We start from the raw sequence: 27,556 nt of genomic DNA on the forward strand, positions 1-27,556 counted from the left end.
GATACGACCTTGGGCTCAGTTCCGAGGACTGTATCCCTTTCAGTGGACGAAAATGAGACGCAACTCTTCTACAACATATCAGAAAAAATAGATTACATGAATGGTCTAATGGTGTTACTATTTTCTTTCGGGCGATTGATTATCTCTTTACAAGCAAAGACTAATGATTAGGACCATCATTACTATGTAAATGCAGATTTCTATTTTACTGCGTTTTGAATCCATCGAAATGTTTTATTGACGTGGTATATGATTCAAGCATTTTTACGCCGGTGTTATTACTGGTCTTTCACTGCAGTGGCTATGTCAAAATGTTGGAAGTAACTCGATGCTCTTTTGTCATGGGGAGGTCGATCAATAGCTCAACTTTTGAAGCTACCATCATATACTAAAGAATAGTTGACATCGGTGTTAGTTGTTATGAAAATGATAAAGGTTTTAACTCTTTTTGATAACCATCTAATTGTGACAACAGCCTTATGACACTTTTTATTTTGCCTAACATCGGGAATGCAAATAGGTAATGAGTAAAATTGCATGTATCGCTTCAAATACGCATTATTTAAACATGTTTGTGTAGATTCCTGTGATAAAATATCCTAAAGAGCTGTCTTGTGCTACGAAAGGCAAAGGATGCCCGTAGGGTATACAACGATGTATGGTGTAAAATGTCCGAATACAATAGGGTTATTCACAAAATACAGCCCTGTATGGACGAGGGCTCAGTGAGTGACGTATTGGACGAGCCGAAGGCGAGTCCAATACGTCAATCACTGAGCCCGAGTCCATACAGGGCCGTATTTTGTGTATAACCCTATTATTATACACCTCCCTCCATTAATCGTCCGTATAAACTAATTCTATGGTAAATTTTGAGGATGCGGCACGCGCGATATGAGTGGAACGCGCGCGATCTACATACAAGTCCCTTTGGTTGGCACGAAGCCAATGTAATTTTCAGTGCAGTACAAGCAAACTTCTCTGAATGTTTTCAATTTAATTATTTTTAAAAATAAAAATCAATTGCATTTAGACCCAGTTTTGTGTTTAGCGTGTTTTAAACCTTATGTTACGAATACATTTTGTGGAAGTTGTTATTATGTCTATAACTCACCGTAAAATAGTTTGTTTACATCCGATAATCGCTAGGATAAAGGTCAAACAGGCGCGTCGCGCGTCTCCCGTATTCGGGACTCCGCGTACTATACAAAATACGGAAAGTTATTGGACGGTCAAACTCCCATAGGTTACGGCAGTAGGTGTATAATAATACTTGTTGTAGCTGGTTTAATAACTTCTCGTTAAGCGGAGCTATAGCCGAAAGGCCAAGAAGCATATATCGAGTGCTTAATGTGACCCGCTAAGTTGAGCAATAAACCCCTGAAACCCTCCGCCGCTGGTGATATACCTGAGGTTTGGGACATTGCGTGACATACAGCGCGAGCCACTAAACGTGTGCTATATTTATCGAGATCTAAACCCGCACTGGATAAAATCCGTTGTAACGCCCTCTCTTGTGGAGATGTTATCACGAAGCGTCTGTCACATGGCCAAGGCGTGTGAAGGTTGGTTCAAGATCATTCGAGAAGGAGACAGGAGATAGCGTCATAGTAAAACTTGAATGAGAACAATCGAGTACGGGATATTCCATGGTGTGATCATGTTTAAGGTGGCACTCCCGCTTGGTCACACTTTTAAAACACATATTTTTAATGCCAACGGACAATATCTGACGTGGCGACTGCGCTCGGATCGTGAGATATTGATAAAACCATGTCCTCAAAAAAGTAAAAGTTTAAATAATCTTTTTGGCCCACTTAAATTCAGCTTCCGCCCGAACATCGAACGTTCGGCACTGGGGCCATTGTCAACTAAACTATGGAGTACGAGTCTACGCTGACGCTGCTGTAAGCCACAGTACCTCTCGCGTCGGTGATCGGTCCTGCCCCCTGGGAGAAGCTGAGTTTTACTGACTTAGCAAAAGAATGAAAAACAATGTTTGCTGATTCCACCAGAATTCGCTAGGTGACTAGCACAGTTACGTGCGCTTGATACGTAGCGGCCGCCGCCTGGTATGCATAGATGCATCCACACGGCGAACCACACGTAACTGTGTGGCAGACGACAAAATGTAGTCATCAGAGGCGGCTAATATTTTACACGTAAAAACTGATATTTATGTGGTATTGGTTAAAATATAATACAACTGATTGAGAATAATGAAAACAACAAAAACTAAGGAGAAGTTTTAAAAAAACTTACCTGAGGTAAAGGCATAATGCTGTATATAAAGTCTTCGCAGTGGGAGGTAAATTAATTGCATCGTTCGAACTTATTATGGACTCCCTAGAATATCGTCAATCAGCACAACAACAAACCTTCGGGGGAATTCGGGTCATAATCAGAAACGATCGTAAAACTTCGGGATGTGAAAAATACGCTCGGGAAATGACATGTTTTTATCGATATCTCGCGATCCGCGCGCAGTCGCCACGTCAAATATCGACCGTTGGCATTAAAAATGTGTTTTAAAAATGTTACCAAGTGGGAGTGCCACTTTAATGTTAAGAAACAATCAAAGACTGGCGGAAAATATGCCCTAATGACCATTGCATAATTTTGTAGTTATATAAGTTTAGAAAAGTATATAATTTCTAGTGAATGTACTCTGACGACTTACCATTTTAGACGTGGAGTGTCAAGTTGCCATCTTGAAATAAAGATTTAAAGTGGTGCTACGATCACCATCTTGGTGTGCCAGATTGAGTAACTGAAAGTATTACGATCTAGACTGGTACCAAAACTCGCATTTCCCTAACTACGAGCGCAACACTGTCATCTTACATTACATCAACATTTGTATTTTAGGTGTTTATTTGTCGTTTTAACGTTGCTTTAAGCATTAAAAAAAGAGAAAGCAGATTTTCAAATTGAGTGTCCAATATCGAACGGAAATTCGGCGTTAACGAGAGGGATTCCAAGAATGCGTACTTGACAGTAACAGTGGAAAAGGGCCGAATATAAACAGTTGAAACGCTAGTTTGACGAAGCACCATTTCAATTTCCTATAGCTCTAAAGCAATATTTCATAACGTTTACGTTGCTTTTTGGCTCATTTAATTATCTAACGCCGAATTGTAGTATTTGTAAACACCTTTTAGCGTTTACCTTCTATCCATGTCGAGGGGCCTGTTTTTAGGCATGATATATTACTAGTTACCGGCTTGAACTCTCGTCCTATCATAACAACTTCGGCGTCCTTGATACTCTGTTCATTTTAATTCCTATCAGAATGTAGAGAGAGATACATAATTTGGCCCATCGTATCACACATATTTTTATTCAGTGAAAGCTATTTTTAGCCAAACAATTTTAACAAATATCTCTAAAATACAACGTCCATTAATTCTTGATGAACCTATTAAGATGGAAATATGTTTGGAATCTTGTAAATCCAATTTCTTGGCCATTTGATCTTTTTATCATGGAATCTGTAATAAACTCATACAGAAATATGACAAAACATTTTATAAAAATAGCAACATTCAGATATTACTAAAACGTAACCCGACGAATGTCGTCGTCATCATATGTACGAATGTCCAAAAAATAAGACGTTATACTAAATTTACTAGATCCCTGCGGCTTTAGTAGCACGATTTTCACTCTTTAAGCTCATTTTCATGATTCAATAGAATGACGTTTACTGTCACAAAATCGCTCATTGAACAAGTCATAACTTTTTATATAAAAACAGCGACGTGAACGTACCTACCCACATACATACATACATGCATGAATGCACGCATGCGTGCGTACGGACTGACAGATGCCCGTCCGCCCGTCCGTCCGTCCGTCCATACATACATACATACATACATACATACATACATACATACATACATACATACATACATACATACATACATACATACATACATACATACATACATACATACATACATACATACATACATACATACATACATACATACATACATACATACATACATACATACAAATTGAGACAGACAGACAGAGAAAGAGTCGGAATGAAATATATAAAGGCACACAGAAAGGTAGGCATGTCGATGACGGAATTCGACTCATTTCAATAAACTACCGTGCTATTTACGGAGAATAGGTGCTAAAACTGAACATTACATCATTTTCGCTTTTGGTTAGGTTATACTTTACCAGTTTATAGCATGAGAATATTCTAGAACGTTTTTTATGCTACACACAATTGCAATTTCCAAGCATAGGAGGTATGTGGCATTTTGTTTCTTCCTTAACGGTTAAATGTGACAACATATGTCATATTCATGTCATGTATATTCTCGTACAGACAAAGCAAAATATGTGATTAGCGTTGCCGGTACACACACAATTTTAATTGCTTTCAGTCACAGGCTTTACAGTAGATGTCCGCGGATAGGTGTAACGTGCCACAAAAGCTTTTAAATGAAATGTAAAATAAGGCACTTTTGCCGAAACGCGTTACAGGAGTACACCTTCGCAATTGATGCTGTGGAAAATTAACGTCCCTGTTTTTACCGAAATCTTTCGGACAAATTGGCAAATGAGATATTTCATACAGCTACTCCTACACTACTTCTAAATGTTTGAAATGTAATGTGGTACCTGCCACAGATATGTATTCTTTCAACATAGTAAACCAATCATATCGTACCCCACATCTTCATTATATTAATATCTCACTATTTTAACCACACCGAGCAGAACTTAATCTAGTATTCTCATTTCCAAACAGAATCTAAGTACCAGAATTAATTCAAATCTGATCATCGGTTTTTGAGATATCGCATCCGCAGGCAGACACACAGACAGACAGACACAGACAAACAGACAGACAGACAGACAATCGTCCATCGATACCACGATAACTCACGTGTGTGAAAGCCTACGCTTAAAATGTAAAAACAACGTGCGCATCAAAGATATACCTATGACCTAATTTAAAGACGTTATCTGTTGACACACAAAAATGTTTCATCATGCAGGTTCTGACGAGGTTTGAACACACTCAACAAACATCAGCTGTATTCAATCCATGTTCACATTTACCGTCGCTAAATTTCTGCATTTTTCGTGCAAGAAGGTATACTTCCAGCAGGTAAGGGAGCAGAATAGTTTGGGCTTGAAGGGCTTTTAAATCTCCAGTCTTTATTGTAGACATTTTCGTGAAGTTAAATCCGATCGAGTCAACTTCCACAGTATGGGCAGTATCATGTAAGTACGTTTCTTTGTCTCAATTGGCGAAGGTCTCAAAGATGCAGTTTTCTGAATACTGTGAATTTACTCAACTTGGACCCGTTTAAGTACAATTAAGCGACTGTGTTTCATGTCATATTAAACACCTATTACCTGGTCTTGAGCGCTATAGCGCCCGTTTATTCCCCCTAGGGGCCATGCGTTACCAGAAACACACATCGCTATTCCCCGAGGCCGTATAGGGTATAGCGATGTATTTCTGGTAACGAAAGACCACGAGGGGACTATACGGGTGCTATAGCCTGAATAAAGACCAAGTTATAGGTGTTTTGTAATACACCCCATGCTCACGCTCTTCTATGTTGTTTTAAATATTTGATGAATACATTATGAGAAGTTTACAAGGCGATTCTCAACAGTGTTCATAGTGGTGCCAATTTCTTCACAACAAAGCCCAATGTCTTTAGCATACCGTATAACATTCGTGGTTGAACTTGAATCGTTGTTGTCAATAAGCTCTTTAAGTTCATGTCCGGTTGAAATAGAAAATCTTGCTGTTTTACACACAGATGCTCGTTGCTCATCCCGGGCGCTCATCATGCCCTTATCACACGCCATTTTTTCAAAGCGACAGACAGACGACACCAAGCTATGTTCACGTGACCGGGCAATTTTCGAAAACCATTTCCCTAGGGAAATAGTTTTCGGAAATAATGCCATCTGACGTCACTTCTTTCAAACAGTAGGGACAAGTCGTATATATTTTCTCGTGGCGTATTATGGCAAATTGGGACATGCAATGAGCAAATGAGCATGTGGCGTGCTTTACTATGGGATAACATTCGCTTGTATGTACAATGAACACGACGACCAGTAAACTGATTATGAGTCATTTAGTGATTTTATCTAAGTAAACTGCTATATTTTCTGTGTTAAAGTTTCAGATAATTGAAGAGCCGAGATGTCAATCAATCATGATGAACGCTCTCCTATCTACAGCAGCAGAGACAGACTTATTGAAGCCGATGATAATAAAAAGAAGCGGTGGAAATTAACCACTCAACCGATAAAGGACGCCGATTTGTAAGGCCTTGCTCAATTGTTAACAGTGCAAAATTTCGATTTGTCACCTGCAGACTACAACGGAACACAGACTGTTAAATATTAAACAGCAAAGTGAAGTCCGAGTATTCATTTAAATCACAGGGCTGGTCCCGAAATAGCCTGTCAGGGAACACATAGCCACTCACACTTGGTAAAATGCTTGATATACGTTCAGCATATTAACGTATGTGGACGTATATGCAACACAACATTAGTGGTGGTATATGGAACATATCAATGTGTTGATAAACGTAACGTACAGTTATGCAGTACGAGTATGCATAACGCAGATCTTTGCGGAGCAAAAGTACACTGCAATTGTGTATTTTATTTGTATACTTAATGTATACTTTAAGTATTTGATTAGTGTATATGTGCATATTATCGTATATCAAGTAATCTGACTTGTGCTATAAATAATCTTATAATGTGCTGCCACTTAGCATGGACATTGAGTCTTCCAAATGTTGATTCTGTACCTTTCGCCGATAGAGGGTAATCCTTATTGTATAAGGGACAACACCAAAAGTTCAATATAATAAATCTAACTTAATTGCTTAAGTTTGGCCTCAGACCCCCCCATCCCCCCTTCTAACTTAACTGACCTAAAATTGAAAAACATTGCGGACTCATACCCTGTACATTTCTTTCAAACGACGTACCAATGTACCATTGAATTAAATAAAAATTGAAAACCATTATAAAGTAACAAAAATGCAGGTGACTGGATCGGTTTTAGCGTACAAAAAACAGACTTGAAATCATAAAATTTGCCATAAAGACGTTAAATTGTTTTTGACTGCACAGAAATTAATTTGGCCAAAAACCCCCACCTCAAACTTAAGCAATTAAGTTTTCTTTCAAACATCGATCTTTTGACGTCGCCCTAAAGACGTTTAAGCACAAATCTCAAGTTTTTTAGTTACTATGACCACTTTAAAGTGAGAATTTTCTTGTGTCAACAGCGATAAGAAATATTTAACAGAGGAAAGGTTTGGACTTTTCCCCTTTCTTTACCTAACGTGGTTGACTCCTCTTATAAAGAAAGCATACCGACATGGCTTAAAGTTGAGCGACCTTTGGGTATGCACAGAGGCTGACTCTGCCGAATACAATGCCAGAAGGTATGTGGACACATCTTCTTCATATAGTCTTCTTATCTTCCATTAAAATCCCAATTTTAAAAGCTCAATTTCGAGGACTCTATGTTGCATTCAGCATGCCTCTTTCTTATTTACTTGATGCATCTTGAGCCAATTCAAATTTCGAAAAAAATCGAATGGAAACCAATTAAAATCTAAAATTGAAATTACTCTTCAAAGATATATTTACACTAAAGGAAGAAAGATAATCAAGCACTTGTTTAAAGGTAACACTTTAGTAATGGTAAAGTACTGTAATACAAACCATCTACATTTCAATGTAATATTAACAGTATTCAACAATTAAACGAATCTGTAAAGCCGTAATTCCTAAGGAGAGGGCTGTGAAATTGCAAGAAGGAATAGTTTGTGAAGTTGAAAAACATCATTATTGAAAGCAGTCCACTTTGATCATTACTGCTGCTGCGCCTTTTATCCCTTTCTCATTTATCGATAGATTGGAAGAACTGTGGAAGGATGAAGTGCACAGAAAAGGAATTGATAAAGCATCTCTACCATTAGTGTTTGTCAAGTTCACTAGACGGCGATGTAGCATTGCTATAGGTTGTATTTGCTTCTTCTCTTTGGGATCATTCTTCAATGCGGTAAGAATAAAGGCAGTAAAACTAAGTGCACTTTTAGGTTTTAGGAGCTCTCTCTCCCCCCTGTCTCTCTCTCTCCTCTCTCTCTCTCTCTCTCTCTCTCTCTCTCTCTCTCTCTCTCTCTCTCTGGTTATTCCATTTACGCAGTGGTAAGTTCGTTTTCGTTTTGATTTCAGATGTTGTTACGTCAAATGATCGCCTATGCTCAGAGCAATGAGTCAAATTTACTTTACGGCTTACGGCTGGCCTTTGGACTTGCCTTGTCAGAAACAATGAAGTCAGTAGCACTGAATTCTTCCAACCAAATACAAGTCAGGACTGCTCTACAACTACGATGTGCTATCTTGACACTTATCTACAATAAGGTACTGAGATTCCGGAACTTACAAGGTAAAACTATCGGAGAGGTAAGCTGCTCGATTTTCAAGGACGCTATCTTTGTTAAGACACGATTTAAAATGAAGTGGTGATATATGTAAGATAAGGTCACAACATGACTACATTGCAATTTGATGACTGACTACGGGTTCATGGTTTTGTTCTCTATTACATACATCTCATAAATTGACCTGCAAATTAAATCATACACTTTCGCACAAACATAACCAGTAGACTTGTCTTTTAACAGAAATAATAAACTGCACAAAACATGCATATACTATGTACTACATTGCTGGATTGCCTGACATATAATAAGCTTTACATTAAGAACGTTTTATTACACAAGGGATTAACTTATAGAAAATAAATATCAAATCATGCAATATTTGTTGATGCACTATGTACTCCGATGTGTAGTGAACTACACATACATTAATTAAGCTTTTTTGAATGATTGTTGACAATAGTTGTAATGAAGTCTCCAAAGTGGTTGTTTGCGCCGAACATAAGGCATCTCTGATCAAATTAACAGTTTTTGAGATATTTAACCACGAAATATGCCAATGTAGTTTTGAATACAATTAATTACTGACGTCCCATAAATCATAGTGATCATTTCTCCTCCAATATGGTCGCCTTAATGTTCAGTTGAAAGGAATTTATTGCCATTTACACATTGTAAATAAATGGAGACAAGTGTCATGAACAAAATAGCACAATATTTTAAGATTCCTTTTAAATGACAGCTTCTAGATATTTTCAATATTTTGTATCGTTTGGTCAGTAGACCACGAGACATCAATTGTTTGCATAAGATGTATTTATAATCATCCCGAAACAGGGAAAGCATTTGTGTGTGATTTGTATTCAACAATCAGAGGGTCATATAAAACAGATCAAAACGGTAATTGACAATATGTATAATCATTTTAAAGTGTGTAATATCGCCGGCAGGGATCATTGGCAGAACTGTTCTATTGTTCATGCATGTCATTCAATATATGCTGAATAAATTAGTCGCATTTCAGTCCATGAAGGTCACAATTCAAAGGCTGTTTTTGACAACAATATTCCGTATACTTTTGCTGCAGATTATAAATCTATTCACTAATGACGGAGATCGCTTGGTCGACGCTTGTAATCAAGTGCATTTTGTTTTCAATGGACCACTAATTTTGCTTCTGACTGTGATATATACGACGTATGTATTGGGTCCAGCGGCTCTATGTGGGAGCTCTCTGTTTTTCCTCACATGGGCATTGCAGGTAATGAGCGCTACCTTGTCTTGTTTTTGATCATTCTCATTTCCTTTCCCGGAAGTTTGTAAAGAAACTATGCAATACGACCGAGCACAAATATTTCAAAAAGTTAGTATGTTTCGTTTATGGTGAAGTCCTACGAACAACTGATGATTAACATGCGATGGCGAAGTTGTCCGCCATTCACACAGAAGAAGTCAATCTTCCCAATATGATGCAAGTTATATGAAAGGAAAACGTTCAAGATTTCTTAAATGCGTGTTCCTCGTAGGTCTGTACAAGAATGATTATGAATGACACGAACACTTCACAAATGTACGGCACGACATATAAACATATATACCATTACAATAAGTTGTCAGAGTGTGGGCACACCATTTCCATACTATAGTTTGCCTTGTAAGGACATGCAGGCAATAAACACTACCAAGTCTTATTACAACATTACTTTCATTTCCTTCTGTGAAACGCTTATAAACAACGATGTAAAGACAAAAGTTTAATCAATGCAATGAATTTATTAAATCGCAATGTCCCCGTTAAACATTGGATATTCATGTCGAAGTTTTTGGCCGAGCATCTAAAGGAAGTCGCCCATTTTCCCTCTATGTCAAAGGTCGAGTCTCACCATACAAAGAGCTGTTCATGAGTTGCTTTCACTCACCTGCATGCGCCTAAGCACTTAATTTCAGTAAATTATTAACTCACAACGTATTGCACCGATTCACCTAGTAAAGTCGCAGGCATTCGAAACCGCTGGGCTAAATTCCCAACCTTCAAAGCAAGGCGATTGCAGTACTTTTGTCCTCTAAAGTAGTATTGTACGTTAAGACAATAAATATTTCGCGTGACATGAACTCTTCCACACAATTTTCTCAGGTAAATATTATGTTTCTAGATCTTAAACTTTGCCAATCAGTAGAAATCAAAGTTTATTAGCTCAAATCGTATTTGTGACTCCCTTTCTCATTGGCAGGCCATGCTATCACGACTTCTTGGTTCTTTTCGGTGGAAAGCAGTCAGAATCACCGATACCAGAGTACGTATGGTAAGCGAAATGACCAATTGTATCAAACTTATCAAGATGTATGCATGGGAGGAACCCTTTACAAAGAAAATTGCAGGTAAGTAGTTATTTGGGTGAGTCTGATGTGATCAGTCTGAGAGCGTTTTTCTTCATGGCCAATGTGTGTGAGGGTCAAGATTGTATTGTAATTCTTGCATAATCGCGTTATCAACCATTACTCTACAGGTCAGTCCACAATGCTGCAGAAAGATTGCACAATCATGCAAATTTTCTCTTAAATGATCATTACGTCTGAAATGCATTGATATCGGCCTGTTTAAACTTTTAAGCATACACTACATTTGCGAAAACTTGACACTTCGTTGCGTATGCTTTTACGTACCATTTCGGTGTTTGCTTCAGCTCATGTCATAATATGCATCCTTTGATATCGCGTTGGTGGTTGTTTTTCTGAACGAAGTATGTTTGTTTCAGTCACATGTACTCTATCGAATTTCAGCATTTTCCCGAATCGAGCACACATTTTTACCTGATTTACTTTGCTCGCCTCATAGCAACCAACATGATATATACTGGTGTCAAAAAACCAAATATTGTGAAACATAGTTCAATAATTCAAAGCGAGGACTATCCTTCAGATTCACTTCCTAGGAAGAATAAAATATATGTTTTATATATCTAGAAATAAGACAAAAGGAAAAGAAAATCCTTCAAATCGCTGGCTTTGTGGAGAGTATGAGTTGGGCTTCAAATGCAATGGTACAGGGTATTGCAATAGCTGTTACCTTTGTGATTCACATTGCCTTGGGAAATGATCTTACAGCAGCTTCGGTAAGTTTCACTGTACCTGAGAGGGAATAGTCTCCGGATTTGTTTACCCGTCATAATATCGTGTTCACACAGGGTCCATTGAAACACTTCTGAAAATCTCACATCAAATACTGGCATACACATGACATGTGAACAGTTCTTAGTGGTCCTGAAACGTTTCAGTTTTGAGACGGTTTTGTCGGCCAGACCTGAGCCGATGTAAGCATTAACTCTTACTCTAACACACAGTCTGAACAGGCCGCAATGTGCATAATTTGACTCCTGACGTTGAACAAAAATCATCTACTTTCGGTCCCCAAATTCTTGTATTCAGCATATAATGTATATTATCTGCTTCATGAATGTCAATATCAGTATATTTCACATCACATCACTGTCAATTTTATATTTGGTACGCATGTTTGCCATTAGTCAAAACGAATTATAATTAAAATTTACATGGCTTATAGTTAAAATTAGAAGTGGTCGTGTCAAATAAAACATTCATGGCTCTACAATCACCAAAAGATGCATGTCGTAATAACAACTGATTTTCGTTTTTGTTCAACCTAAAGGCCTTCGCTGTAGTGGCAATGTTTGCCCTTACGAGATCGGCACTAATTGCAGCTCCAAAAGCAATGAAAGTGTTAAGTGAAGCCTATGTTGCTGCTAAAAGGATGCAGGTAAAGATTATAATTATTTTCCATGCATTTGAACAGATCAGTACAGACTTATCTGTGTCTAACTGATTTTAATATTTGGGTCTCATCCATATGCGTTCAGGAAGTATAATAAAATAATTTAATATTAATCTGTTAAATCACTTCAAATAAATCAGTCAAAAGTTTTCAAAGAGATTGAAATTTATCTGTTTTATTTTATTCCCCCAAGATATTCCTGCAGACAGCAGAACCTCAATCGCACACACTCAAACCCGACGATGACCATGTCGCTATACACATTAGCAAAGGAACATTCGCCTGGGACAAAAATGAACAAAATGGTGACGAAGGAGCAAAACCAGACAGGGAAGAAAAGTTGTTGTCTACAAGCGCTGATATCAGTAACGTTGAAAATCACAGTTCTGCGACTAGCATAAACGGGTTGTTTAATATTGACCTAACTTTAAACAAGGTATTGTTCAAGTATCTATTTAATTGATAAAGGCTGCAATAAGTTATTCTGAACTATTGCCATCTTTTCTTTTTTACAACTATTGGCGGCGTTATGGCAATATTTGCTCCATGACATACATAAGAATCAAAATTTCTCTATTGAAGGGAAATCACAAACGTTATATGCCGTTTCCGTCGAAATTTACAAGAGTTTGCAGTAAAAGTATGCACTTGAAATGGATAACTGCTACATGTATCTATTTTGCTTTGACAGGGTCGAATCATCGGTGTCTGTGGTAGTGTTGGGAGTGGAAAGTCATCCCTTATTTCAGCCATTTTGTCACAGATGCCATTAACATCCGGGGAAGTGAAGATTGACGGCACCATAGCCTATGTGTCTCAGCAAGCATGGATATTTAATGATACTCTCAGAGAAAATATCTTATTTGGCGAGCGCTATGAACAGGAACGGTATAAAGCTGCAGTGTTTGCTTCGGCTCTGGAAGAAGATATAAAACAACTACCAAACGGAGATCTTACAGAGGTATGATTAGATGTTAAATTGCACAAGATCATGAAACAAAACTGATAAAAGTATTGAAATGTTAATCAATGTATTAGTATTTGTACATTCTCTTTAGCCATAAATACATGTTTTAGTATCTCCTTATATTTAAAAAAAATGCTGGTGAAATTACAGATTGGGGAGAGAGGTACAAACTTGAGTGGTGGTCAGAAACAGAGGGTCAGTTTGGCAAGAGCTCTGTATGCTGATCGTGACATCTATCTTCTTGATGATCCATTAAGTGCAGTCGATGCTAAGGTTGGACAGCATATTTTCAATTACTACATAAGGGGAGCCCTAAAAGGAAAAAGTGTGATTTTTGTAACCCATCAGCTTCAGGTAGGTAACTATGCAGACTTTCCTTAAGTAAAAGACACATTTTTTATCCACAGTGGTAAGAAGACGACAAAGGAACATCACAGTGTTTAATCAGTTGTTTGTTGATGCTTATTGAACTGAAACTAAGATTGATCCTATATTTGTTCACTCATCATCAACAGTAGCAACACAGCTTGTATTATAATTTAATCTTAATGTGTCTCCTCAGAAGAATATGGGCGATTATTAAACAGATTTTGTTTGGTCAGATATACCATAGTCTGTTCTTAAGAGTAATCATAGCAAATGTTGTGTAGGCATAGCGAGGTTTGAAAATGTGGTTTCTTGTCATCCCCTGTAAATTAGTATCTCAGTGGTTGTGACAACATCTACGTCATGAAGGACTGTCGAGTTCTGGAATCTGGAACTCATCTTCAACTTGTAGCAGCTGATGGTCAATACTCTGCGTTACTCAAGACATTCCACTCTGATGAAGATAAAAACGGCATTGTTGATGACACTCAACATAATGGTAACGCTGACAGTAACCAAGAAATTATTCACAAATCTAGTAAAAGTTCACAAGGAAAGGTTACGTCTCACAGGCGTGAACATTCGACGGATGAACACAACCCGGATTTTGATGGGCGAAGGTTAAGGAATTCAGGAGGACTTCATAAGCAAACGAAATACGAATCAATGGGGATGACAGAACGAAGTACGAAGTTTTCTGATAGTAATGAGAAAGTTGATGGTGAGTTCAGTGCATTTAGACGCTGCAATGTATATTTGTCAAAGTTCACCGTAAAGTAATAGTAAATGTCGATAAACGAGTCAGTAATGATAATTTCCGATTATTAGGATTCAGTAAACATGACCTTTGCCTGCAAGTGGTCATAACATGGTACTATGTGAACTTGTCGGACACAGCTTTGTTTTAAACAATTAACGCAAATAGATGCATGGAATATTATATTAAAAAAATAGCAAAATGCTACATGTGCTGAAAGAGCAACGCTTTAAAAATGGACACATTATATTCAAACACTGTCATAGAGGTAAATGAGTTTTAAGTATTATGAGCTCTTTCATTTAGTAATGATGACATTTGCTTCGATATGTAGTATCTGATCCATAGAAATCATAAATTTTTAATAGGCAGCACAACCGAAAATTCATCTTTACAAATGACATTGTTTTTGCATTCGCGTCTCACTAGATACACTATAAAGACTCCATTTTATTGTTGAAATACTAGGGGAGGATTATAACTTACGACGTGAAAGGCGCGCGATAGTATTTCACAGCTCTCGATATATTTTTAGTAAATCACCTATAATAACATCCAGCTTTTAAAACTAGCAAAATAAAAATATATCCATTAACATATAGGCAAGCTGATGACCGCGGAAGAAAAAACAGAAGGCAGCATTAGTTGGAAGACCTACCACTGCTACGTGAAGATGGCTGGTGGATATGGAGTTGTTCTATTGGTGTTGCTGTTGTTTCTTCTTGCAGTGGGCAGTAACGCAGGTTGCACCTGGTGGTTGGCATACTGGATTATTCAGCAAACGGAAAGGGTGAGGTTATGTAACACAGACCGGACTTGTACGTCACGTAATAAAAGCAATCACGTTTAACAACAAAAAATGTCAAACCATGTTTTTGAATTCTTGTTTTTACAGGGTACCAATACGGCAATAAATGGTACCGAGACAGCAGATGGCATTACCTATGAACGAGAAGATAGAGATATGATGTTCTATGTTTATGTATTCTTGGGTATACTGGCTGCGCTAATACTATTTACTGTCCTCCGATGTGTGGCATATGTTAAAGTAAGTGTCAGTGGCCTTCTAGTGCCTATAAATGATATTTCAAAGAATGAAATCAAAACAGGTCTAATAATCAGTATCATTCATGGTAGATAATTTGCCAGTCCACAAACAAAAGGAAAACTATATTAAAAGTGTCATCCTGAACAGTTGCTGAGAAGTGGCGGTACCAGGTGTCCCCAATATGGCTAAGCGTACCCTGCTAGCATGTTACACTCGTTAAAATTGTAGCAAAGTGACACAAATATTGCAACATTGCAAAGCAATCAAATTCGAAGTCATAATCACACCTTGCTAAATTTGACCATGGCTGAAAAATTGTCTACCGTATTATGTTCTCAGTGTTTGCGGTTGTCAATATCCACGGTGGCGACTATATTGTTGCAAAACTGTGACCTGACTATGACCTTATTTCTAATCTTGTAGAGTTGTTCAGGATACACCGCTTTAATAACATTGCTGATGTGATCTAATCATAATATCGTTATAATTCAAGTGTTTGTCTTTGGGCGACTTTAGCAGATGAGAATAAAGCTTATCATGCATTTTACTGAATGCAAGAAATGTGGAAAAGCTCGTAATATTGCTTTTGAGATCCAACAATAGTCATGCTAGAGAATTATTGGTGAGCCCCTTCTGTTTTTAAATTACCTGAGAGAACTGTTATTAAATTTTTCTATCGTTTATTTTAACTTTGTTTGACGTCTTCCTGGATATGATAATTGGCAACCATGAGAAAATAGAAGTATGACTGATATTACCGGATTTGAATGTGAGACATGGCTTAGAAAAAATTACCTTTCATTAGTCACCATCAAACAAATTTACATTTCTTTACAGGCGACCTTCCATTCATCAAGTAATTTACATGATCAACTGCTTAAGAAGGTCTTCCAAAGTCCGATGAGTTTCTTTGATACTACTCCATCAGGCAGAATTATCAACAGATTCTCAAAGGACCAGGATGAAGGTGAACTTAAATTATATTTGACAACTTCCTAACAGAAAGAACGGCTTCGTATATTACGCACTCTGCTACATTCGAGAAACCAATCATAACCTGTTTGTCTGACAACCGGGAGTGCATAAATCCTAAAGTTTCGTCTATGGAAAGGACTATAGTGCCTTTCATTTTGTACTTTGTCAATTTGTGAGTAATTATTTGTACAGGGAAATATAGACCTGGGCCATGACAAAGACATTAAGATTTGTAATGGCTATGTTAACTAATATGACATACACATACTTGTACACAACGAACAGGAGCTACAATAGCAACACATCATTGCAGCGAAAAGCATAAATTTGGTTCTCTGGCAGTCAAAACTACCCATATAGTTTCGCTTTAATGTGTAAGTTTTGCTTCAACACCTGACTAATTTTGTGAACTACAGAATGTCGCCGACTGTGTTGTAATGTCGGTAGATGTGATTGTCAAGAGAATGTTAACCTTCTATGTTGAAATCACAGTGAATATGTGGGTACCAAACGTATGTGAGTATATATGATTACAAATGTACCAAGCGGAACGTTATGATTTTGTGTAAGGTAATTCGTATGAAAAAGGGATTGACTTTTGACCGACTGAACAACGTGTTGTAACCACGCATGTTGTTAGTTAGAAATGAACAGTCAATAAAGGTGCAGACTTCTACAAAGTTGAACACACGTAAAAACTGAACCAGTGAGAGTCTACAATTTCCATTCGTATTTTGCCAATGAAATTAACATCAAGTCAAATTAAGGATACTACTGAAACAACAGAGGGAAGGTGGTTACTTTGAAGTTAAATAGCCTCGTTAGAGTGAAATTGCGAGGAGTATGGTATAAGTTACATTTTGTGTCACACTGATTAAATGTAAATTCTCTATTAACAGACTGGATCTGAGTCAATCGTGTATATTTATAGTAGGCTGTTTTCAATTAAAAGTAAAGCTCCTGATGTTCAAAATTCCCTAAAGGTTGTGATGTTGCGAATAACTGCAACTTAGGTATTATTGCCCTTACAATAATGTGCCCTGTACGTGGTTTTTCAACTCAAGCAGGACGAATGTGAGAAAGAGGGTAAAAGTGACAATTTTCAGTGTTAACCAGTTGTTCTTCGTACTCTTTCAGTTGATGTTTCATTGTCAAGGGAAATAGAGAACATGCTTGTCTATATGAGCACAGCCGTTTTCTCATGTCTGTCGATACTGATCGTGTTTCCATGGATGATGATAGCCTTGATACCTTTCGCCTTGATAATCATTTTCACATTCAAATATTATCACCATGGAATGCGTGATTGCAAACGGTTGGATAGCCTCACTCGATCACCATGGTTCTGTCACGTAACTTCGACAATGCAAGGTCTTCCAACGATTCATGCTTACGAAAAAGAATATGATTTTAAAACAAAGTGAGTTTAGTTTCCATAACCTATTATCTATAACCTATTAATACACCTGGTAAATGATCACTAACGTTGCAAAGATACCCTGCGAAAGAGCTGATTTTAAATCTTTAGCTTTTTACTTCAACGGCCTTGTACTTTAAGTTATTTTTATTTTTACTTCTTTCACGTTTTTCTTTTTCCATGTCAATTACTAAACCGCAAACGCAGTAGCTGCGTAATTGGCTTTCAGCAGTTTAAGAAGTTCTCTTACTACTTCGTTCATCACACTAAATGTATTATGAGAACAGTGCAAGATTTTGGCATATTTCTGTTTCCTCTTACACTAAGGTTCGCCAAACACCTGGACAAGAACACAGTGGCCTTCTCTTCATTTTTACTTTGTGGCCACTGGTCAGGTGTACGAATAGACACTGTCGCCATAATGACAGCCTTACTGACGGGGCTGATGGCAGTCCTTACTCGAGGCATGGTCTCACCAACACTTATCGGAGTTGCGCTGTCCTATTCAGTACAGGTAAATGCTACCTTAAGGTTCTTCTGTTTTCAAACGTGCGGAATTTCGTCACAATATCTTGCGAGGAACCAAATATGTTGAATTTTAAAGAAGACACCGACATGAAAAGTATCTTACACATTCAGGTAGATTAAAGACATTCACACTAAACAGAGGAACATTAGATGTTAGTTCACGCAGCTGGCTTCATGAGGCTCACTGGTACGGATGCGTACCAGTGAACGGGTCTTGTGCTTTTTAGGTCGGGTATTTTGCTAAAATCTCGTTTAACCCATCTTTTACGGGGGTTTCTAATTAATTTTAATTTCGTTTTGAGTCATTTTCATATCGATTCTTTTATTTATTTCTTCTTCAGTGAAAAAAACCATACGATTGAAACGAATTATCCTATCCAAGTCATGTCCACCAATTATGGATGAGTTAATTTCATCATTTTAAAAATTTACAGGGCTTTTGATGTGTTGCAGTCGGCACATCGAATAACCATGAGCTATGTCAATGAAAAGCCTCTTAGATTCCAAATGAATTTTTGTAAAACGTTGAAAAACACAAAAAAACATAGTTTTTGGTTTATCATTTACATGTACATTTAGCAGACATTTACTTATTTGTCTAGTCAATACATTAATCCCAACCATTAAACTTGTTAATTAGTTCGCAGGTCAGTTTCAGTTTGGTATTCGCCTAGCGGGTGATGCTGAATCAAGGATGACGTCTGTGGAAAGAATTTACCACTACCTGAAGGTATTTGTATCGTGTATTTTGCGTGTGGAAATACAAAATAGTTTTCAGAGCACGTCAATGCAGACAATCCTGTTATTTCGTTGAACGACGATGTTATAGTGATAGGTTTATAATGGTCATCGACGATCATGCACATTGGATCATATTTTTTGTTTTATAACGGGCATTGAATTTTTGTCATGTAAATATAATTCATAAATTGTCAAAAAGGAACACAAAATTATTACCTGCAATTCTGCTGCTCCTCCAAGTGAGTCGATCTAAATTTGACTTATGTCTTGAACGGTTGCAGTCCGTTTGGATATTATATTGGGATTTAATTTATGGCCAGTAATACAGTCATTATGGTTATAACTATTTCTCCTCTCCGGCTTTTGTTTGCTTTAGTCTATGCCCTCCATGCGTTTTGACTTTTGTTTACTTTAGTCTATGCCCTCCATGCTTATTTCCGGTTGCATTCGAGACTCATGTACTGTCCTTACTGGAGCAAGGTTTACATTTGTTCAACACAAGTTATTTCTGGCACACAATCATATTTCTAACATCAGTTTTTTCACTTATTCAAGCATTTATGTGACATTCTGGCTCTGCGTGGTATCAGTCTTTCATTGTATGATGCATATAATACCACACTACTTATTTATGTTTTAATAGTTTGCTCTGCAGATGGACAGTATTTTCATTATTGGGCCAGCCTTTAATGTTGACAACACTTTATCTGACTTTTATATTCTTGTGAAACTGTATTTATGTTGTATACTGTATTTATGTAAGTGATGAGGTGCACCATTGAATTAGAGAGACAGATATTGTATTATAACAGTAGCAGTCTAAATAATTTGACAACATAAATTAAAAACTTCTTACCTACTCATTTGCATGACAAAGACCCTAACGCCAGAAGAACCATCGGAAACGCCAAAACATCGCCCACCTGATAATTGGCCTTCACATGGTAAACTTCATGTAGAGAATTTGGCAATACGTTATCGGGATAACCTTCCACTGGCCCTTAAAGGTATCACGTTTAATGTAGACTCTATGGAAAAGGTTGGCATCGTCGGCAGGACAGGCGCAGGTATGCTGACCTTTGATTTTAGTACCAGTACGAAAAAGTGTACGAAATATTTTACATCAAATATTGTCTACTCCAGGAAATGTTAAAAGAAATGTTTCCATATGGACTTGTTTGACCCTAGTCAATGTGCTTTCGACATTCACTTGATGAGAAAAAATTTAAGTTTTGCTAATAGCACCAATACATATTGTCATGTATTGTCATAATGCTTATCAAAATTTGTTAAAGTTTCATGACTGTTTGTAATGTAATACTCCAAGTATGTGATTACGTCACATACAAAAGCCAAGGTGGGAAACAGTTACAGTAACAGACATGTTGAAATGTTTCGTGCTAGTTATTTTAAACAAAATCACATCCACGCCGGCATGAAGCTATGCAACGTTCTTTATTTTCACCATCAGTGCAGGCAAGTCATCCCTTGGTGTGTCTTGATTTCGTCTTGAGGAACCAACAACTGGCACAATCCACATCGATGGAATCAACATAATTGACATGCCATTACAAGATCTGCGATCAAGGTTGTCTGTCATTCCACAAGACCCCGTCTTGTTCGTTGGAACAATTAGGTACATAATCCAGCAGAATGATTTGAATTTTAAATTCAACCCCATGATGAAATTCTGCCTGTTGTTTTGCCTGTTCAATATTACTACAGAATTGCTCTCAGCTTTCTGGCCAAGAGGTCGGTCAAAATCTCAATGATAGGCTAGGGACGATCTTGCAAAGTATAATCCTTGGTTGTAATTTATATTTAAGTAAAAGACTCATTTCGTTATTGTACTGCAATATCATGTCAATAGAATCTCCCTTGTTATTTTTAGATATAACCTTGATCCTTTTGATCAATATTCCGATGAAGAAATCTGGAAATCCTTAGAAAAAACTCACCTGAAAGACACGGTAAGGATAAGGTACTGCTGGACGCACTGTTGACATGAAAACAATGCAACGGGGATGTTAAAGAATGTATAAAAGGCCAATAAATGATTCCTATCATCTGTCATACTTTAATATCATGATGTGATGAAATCGATATCCGTCCTCATGCTCATGGGATATATAAGTTTGTTTACTTAACGGAAAATAATAGCAATTCTAGTACATGAATATTTGCGAAAACGAATTCGAAACATACTATTTGAATTGTTGTGTTTGATTGAGCCATTGCAAATATTGAATATGTTGACCACGATGCTTCTTAAAACCCAACACGGTGATATTGACGTTCTCTGCAGTCAAATTTTGTTATAAATGCACAAATTTAACGTGAAAGTTAAAAATCTTTGATTGCTATGTTCAGGTCTTTGCCCTGGAGGGAAAACTTGAAGCCCCAGTCGTTGAAAATGGTGAAAATTTTTCAGTTGGAGAGAGACAGTTGATCTGTATGGCAAGAGCATTGCTGAGGAGGTGTAAGGTAAATGACGAATGAGTTGCGAACATTTTCTCTACTTCCCATGGTGTAAATAGAAGACAATCAAAATGATAGAAAAAGTATTTGTTCATAAAAGGACAGGGGAGTTTCCCGGCACACGTTAAGTAAGTAAGTAAGTAAGTAAGTAAGTAAGTAAGTAAGTAAGTAAGTAAGTAAGTAAGTAAGTAAGTAAGTAAGTAAGAATGAAATTTCGTTCCGTGTCGATTTGTGCTTGTCGAAAACAAAGAACTGAACGTAGGCGTGATTGCAAAAAGTGATTACAAAACGAGGGACAGTGTCTATAATCAGTATTTAGGTGACTTCTAAACTCCAGACACTAGGGAATTGCAAACTGAGATAAGATAGACGCAGAATCTTAAAGTAGCATATTTCATCGATAGTATACACTCTCTCTCTCTCTCTAGGTTTTGATGTTGGACGAGGCAACAGCGGCCATTGATACTGAGACAGACAGTCTAATACAACAGACGCTGCGAGATGCATTTAAAAATTGTACAATGCTTATAATTGCCCATAGGCTTAACACTGTTCTGAATTGTGATAAAATACTGGTTATGGATAGTGGAAAGGTGAGAAAGTATGATCCATTTGATGTTTGGAACATTTTAGCCTGCCCTTTGACCTTCTGTCTTGTGAGAAGGCTTGCGAAATAACATTAAGTCAAAATGTAGACAAATTACAATTTGCTCTGAAATAAAAGTTTGTACGCTATTTTGAAAACTACAGAGGCATTTAAGCAGTAGCAATAATACATTACAGTCTCCTAATTTTTATATATTTGAAATAAAAACATGAAGCTTTCGAAATGTCATAGAATGTCACATGCTAAATTAAAGATACACTCGCCTCCTGATATGCCAGATCACCATTATTATTATTATTATTCCTCCGGAAGTATAACGCAACAACATTTATGAAGTTATGACAGCCTAAAATGTAACCTCCAATTATGTGTATTGTATGTTAAGAGTGTCATCAGACAATTTTGAAATAATGTTAAGTTGGACAAGAATGCAACATGGTTACCATATTACGCAGCAGCAAATTAAAACAATTTTATCCTCTCGCTGCAGGTGGTGGAGTATGATAATCCATCTGCCCTTCTGGCCAACCCTGATTCTTGGTTTAGTGGCATGATGAGTGCCACAGAGAAAGTAGTGGATTATTTGACCTAAATCTTTGAATGTTATCAACTGAGGAGATGGTATCCAATTCATTTGTGGTACGATAGTAGAGGGAATAGGAATAGCACCGGATTGACAGTTTCTCACATAGCACATTTATGGGATAGGTGCGTTGCCTTACCGACAGAGAACAGTGCAGTGAAATATGATTAGACGTCCTAAAAGATCTGTTTGAAGGGATAACTATCGAGAAAAGACACAGAACAAGATAAGTCGTGACTGTTCCAGAAAGCTGCAAGGTGCTTTGATTTTTCATACTGTTACCAAAATCTGTAGGAGAAGTGTACCATTGTATTTTATAGATGTAAACTGCAAAGTGATGAACATTAAAATCATGTTTAGTGCATCAAATAAAATAGTTTTTGATATTCTTCATTGGCGTGATCTTTTTCCTCACCTGTATTTTAGATGGCATTAGTCTGGCAAATGTCATATGCGTAAAAAATGTAAACACTTATTTATCAAACATACTATGGTGTTTGATGTAAGTTAAAAATTGTCTTCAATCTTCATCGTATAATTTAAATTTTGCAGCTATAATGATGAGGTGCATCTAGTTATGTTCACAAAATACATTGTTGCTAAACAAGAAACTCGAACAGGCGCCCTTCCAACGACTGTGTCCCTTTAAGGTAGAATGTGCCTCGCATCATTGAAGTCTTCAACTTTTGCTTTTGTTTTCTTCAATGAAGCTTTCAACCATTTTCTTAACAAATCAAGAATAAAAAAAACATGGGTCACAGTGCAAAAGCTGGAAATTGATATACAAATGACACTACTTTCACCGATATTTGAAATTCAAAATAGCCGTCTTCTCCGTGTTAACTCTATACAGAAATATAGGTGATTTTTTTCTCACTCCAAGTGCTTCAAAATGAGCCTCCACAAGAGGTAGATCAAAAAGGAATTGTAGAAATTGAGTCTGACTATCTCTTCCCAAGGCGCATTCTATTAAATGTATATGTATAGCCAAGCAATGGCAAATAATATATAAAAATATACATGCCATTCGGTTGATTAATTTAAGGCATAATGAATGAGAATTTATCTAAAAATCTATGATCCCCAAGCCATTTGGCTGGTTGTTTTCATTTAGCCTTTTTCACATAGTAAGATAAAGAACAAATACATTTACGAAAACTAACAGCATTTGGATCACTTTTAAGCTGAAGAACTTCAACGTCATCATAGGTACCTACAAGCTAGAGAGTAAACTAATCTGACCTGATTTAGTACGCTTTTAATTTTTATGATTTTTACATGTTTTGCCCATTTGCATATTTGTTTTAAATGCGATCCCATTTGTACAAAATTGTACGTTTGACACACAATACCTCTTCACTTTAAACACTCAGGTGGACACAGGAACATACATGCATACAAACGTATGTATACAAATAGAAAAATGCAGACAGACTGACACAGAAAATAGATGGATGAGATATAAGGACAATACAGAAAGGCAGACATGCTGTTGACGAGCATCGACTGATTTTAATAGCCTGCCATGCTATACTTAGAAGAAACTCTACGCTAAAACTGAACATTCCCTCATTTCCGTTTCTGTGAGGTTATATATTTCCTGTTTTTCACATGAGAACGTTTTGTGACACTCATCACAGGTATGTGGCAATTTGTTTTTTTAATTCCAAGGAACGTTGATATCTTATAGTGAAAATGTGACATGAGATGTCAAGTTACTGTCCCCTTCTACTCGAAAGTCAAAGCAATTGAAGGTGATTAGTCTTGCCGGTAAACATAATTGAAGCTGCTTTCGTTCTTTATATTATGTATGGCGTTCATAGTCTTTGGAGATGGCTGCCCCGTGGACAGGTGGGTAACAAAGCCAATGGATTAAATGTCAAATTGACAACTTTATTCGGAGTATATCAATCGAATACACTCCCCTTTTGGTAAATTAAGTAGAAAAACAATGCTCAAACAGCTTTCATATTTCCAAAAATTTGTGGATAGACGGGGTCAATGCCTCTGGTATTTGTTCTTTCGACAGAGTACAATAATTACATCGTAGCCCAATTCTCAGATCTGTTCTACAAATAAAGTACGTCTTTGTGGGCCTAGTTGTCCATTGAGAAAAACCCATTCACCATGAAATTGGTTATAAACAAGAATGCTTATTGATGCTCCCGGACCTGCAGCTGCCGGTTGTATTCTACGGAGTAATTGTTTTGTAGCAATCATGAGCTCACTTTAGACAGAGTCAGAGAGTGGCCAGAAAACAAACACAGTATAGTGACCTCACTTTGATGCTCAAGTTGAACTTCAAATGTTATTCTGTTCAAGTCAATTTTATTTATTTTCAAACTTCAAGGCAAATATCTTATCAGACGGCAACTTCTTTGTATTAGTGTTGGCTGATGAATCATGCCCAGTAACTTGTACACCTCAAAGCTTCAGTATGCAAAGATTGGCATAATGCGTATTCCTGAATACTGCACGTTTTCGCAACCTGCGTCGGTTCAAGATAATTCGATGACGATGTTTCCATGGCTTGTTAGTTTTTAATATGTCAAATAACTTCAATGGTCAACGAAACGCTTATCAATCACAATTTATTAAAACTGCGAAATTTCATGTATTTCACTTTTAGAGGTCATGCAGAGTTGAGATGTCACTCAAACACGACGACGAACGCTGACCAATCTACCGCAGTAGTGTTTTAGGGACAGACGTGTTGATTCTGCTGATAATGTCACGCAGCGAAGGAAATTAACGATAAAACCAATGGAGAACAACGATTTGTAAGAACTTAGCAATTTTTAAAGTTTCAATGCCCTAAATTCGATTTATCACAATGAGCCTTTGATATTGTCAAAGATTTAACACCCAAGTCCATTTCAATGTTTCATTAAACCAAAAGTCGTGCAAACGGCAAACAAAGAAGTCATATCATATTTCACCCTTACGTTTAGAGTTACCACTGGAGAATCTCTAAATCTCTATTGAATTTTAAAGACCATGAAATGATATCCGGTCGAGTTTCCAAAAAACCTCTCTCTCTCTCTCTCTCTCTCTCTCTCTCTCTCTCTTATATTTAATGAAATTTGTCTTTGACGGATGCCAGTATGTACACCATATCTATATCCATTTTGTATTGATTCTTTCTCATCTGTATACACGGTCATCATCAACAGGGAGAAATGCAAACGAGCATATGCTACTTCCGTTAACAAATCCCATTTACGATAAAGTTAGGATTTTGTACATGGTATGATGTGCTTTGCCATGTCGGATAAATTGTGGTTACGTACGTCAACTTAGAGTTTGATAGAATGTAAGGATTTTGCTGTAAAATCATTGCATCGAGCAGTCATGTTGTTGAAGCAAGTCAGGAACCGGTGAAGTTGGTAGATGTAAAGGTGCCATCAGCCAGTCTGATAAAAAAGGATATGTTTATAAATATAACAACAAGATAGTCAGTGCAGTGGCTTTCAGGGTGTTCATGATCGAACAAACACATGCATAAGAGAAAGAAAAGTTAAGTATATTGCAATGCCAGAATTCACTCATGTTTGAGCTAAAACGTTGCATCAAATCAGAGCATTCATAGCCATATTATTCGAGTTCTGAATCGTCTTAAAACGTCTGATGATAAAATCAAACGACTGCATTTTGCCATAATACTCTCGACATACGAAGCAAAACCTTACAATGGAATGCTTGATTGATTGATTTAACTAGCATATTGGTGTATCCTATTGAACTCTGTTTAGCAGTAACACTGAAGAATGAACCTCTGATGACATCGTTGGTTACCAAGTGTATGTGTGTGTGTGTGCGTGTGGGGGGGGGGGCGGCTAGTGTTCGAAAGTGTTGAGTCCGATCTCATTATCCTTAACACATTTCAAATTCCCGTGGTAAATTTTATTTTTTTATTGTGCGCCGAATAGTGCTATAAAAAGCTTCAAAAGAGTATTACGAGAAATTGCGATGACAATTATAATTGGACATTCTTAGGACTTAGCATAACAGAAAATAGAATTTTTTAAGGAACACTTGGCTATACCCTCCTAATATTGGGAATCAACGCTCGTCCAAGGTCGCCATACAGTCAGGTAACACACAACCACTTTATTCTATTGTTGAAGTGTATCACGGGCCAAGTGTTTAATTATTCAGTCAATTTTGGTTCTGAACCTCTCGCAGACAGAGGATGATCCCTATCTTGCAAACGTTGCAAAAATATCTCACGTTTTGGGATTACGATGACTGTTTTAAAGTTATATGTTTCTTATCTTGTTAATAGCGATAAGAAACATTTAACAGAGGAAGAGTTTGGACTTTTCCCCTTTCTTTACCTAATGTGGTTGACTCCTCTTATAAAGAAAGCATACCGACATGGCTTAAAGTTGAGTAACCTTTGGCCATGCACAGAGTCTGACTCGACTGAATACAATGCTCAAAGGTATGTGAACAGCTACGTCGCATGGTGTATCTATGTTGTTTACTATAAAATATAGTGTCAATGATTGCAGGGTCCGGGTGGGAGAGCAGATATTATGATAGAAATAGTTAGGAATGCATATCTTCTTAATACGCCGCATCGATCCTACCGCTGATGTATTATACTTTCTTAAATTCAGCTTCTTAGATGATGTTTAATTCAAAAACACCGGATTCTGATGGAGACTAATGATTCTGCCACTATTGTCTAAAATATGTTGTCTGTTGTCTCTACGATGCTGGCGGTGAAGCTCGTTTTCGATATAACTGATTACGCAAAATCACTAAACCTCTTCTAATTTTATCGGTAGATTGAACGAATTGTGGGAGGATGAAGTGCGCAGGAAAG

The 27,556-nt window shown here is 37.2% G+C and overlaps 1 protein-coding gene across 1 annotated transcript in view; it reads left to right on the top strand.

The window, feature by feature from the left end:
• The window catches only part of LOC139118854 (ATP-binding cassette sub-family C member 5-like), a 43,004-nt gene extending 19,888 nt beyond the window's left edge, over positions 1–23,116 (top strand). Inside the window, exons 5-24 of the mRNA XM_070682366.1 lie at positions 9,556–9,729; positions 10,700–10,847; positions 11,433–11,581; positions 12,136–12,243; positions 12,452–12,694; positions 12,950–13,219; positions 13,376–13,579; positions 13,925–14,312; positions 14,951–15,138; positions 15,244–15,396; positions 16,234–16,363; positions 17,509–17,791; positions 18,116–18,302; positions 18,957–19,046; positions 19,935–20,124; positions 20,534–20,693; positions 20,949–21,027; positions 21,428–21,541; positions 21,964–22,128; positions 22,633–23,116. Of these exons, the coding sequence (XP_070538467.1) occupies positions 9,556–9,729; positions 10,700–10,847; positions 11,433–11,581; positions 12,136–12,243; positions 12,452–12,694; positions 12,950–13,219; positions 13,376–13,579; positions 13,925–14,312; positions 14,951–15,138; positions 15,244–15,396; positions 16,234–16,363; positions 17,509–17,791; positions 18,116–18,302; positions 18,957–19,046; positions 19,935–20,124; positions 20,534–20,559 (2,931 nt within the window). The 3' untranslated portion in view covers positions 20,560–20,693; positions 20,949–21,027; positions 21,428–21,541; positions 21,964–22,128; positions 22,633–23,116. The remainder of the gene's footprint in view (positions 1–9,555; positions 9,730–10,699; positions 10,848–11,432; positions 11,582–12,135; positions 12,244–12,451; positions 12,695–12,949; positions 13,220–13,375; positions 13,580–13,924; positions 14,313–14,950; positions 15,139–15,243; positions 15,397–16,233; positions 16,364–17,508; positions 17,792–18,115; positions 18,303–18,956; positions 19,047–19,934; positions 20,125–20,533; positions 20,694–20,948; positions 21,028–21,427; positions 21,542–21,963; positions 22,129–22,632) is intronic.
• The last annotated feature ends 4,440 nt before the right edge of the window (positions 23,117–27,556 follow it).

The sequence above is a fragment of the Ptychodera flava genome, chromosome 19 (genome assembly GCF_041260155.1).
Source record: "Ptychodera flava strain L36383 chromosome 19, AS_Pfla_20210202, whole genome shotgun sequence".
Lineage (NCBI taxonomy): Eukaryota > Metazoa > Hemichordata > Enteropneusta > Ptychoderidae > Ptychodera > Ptychodera flava.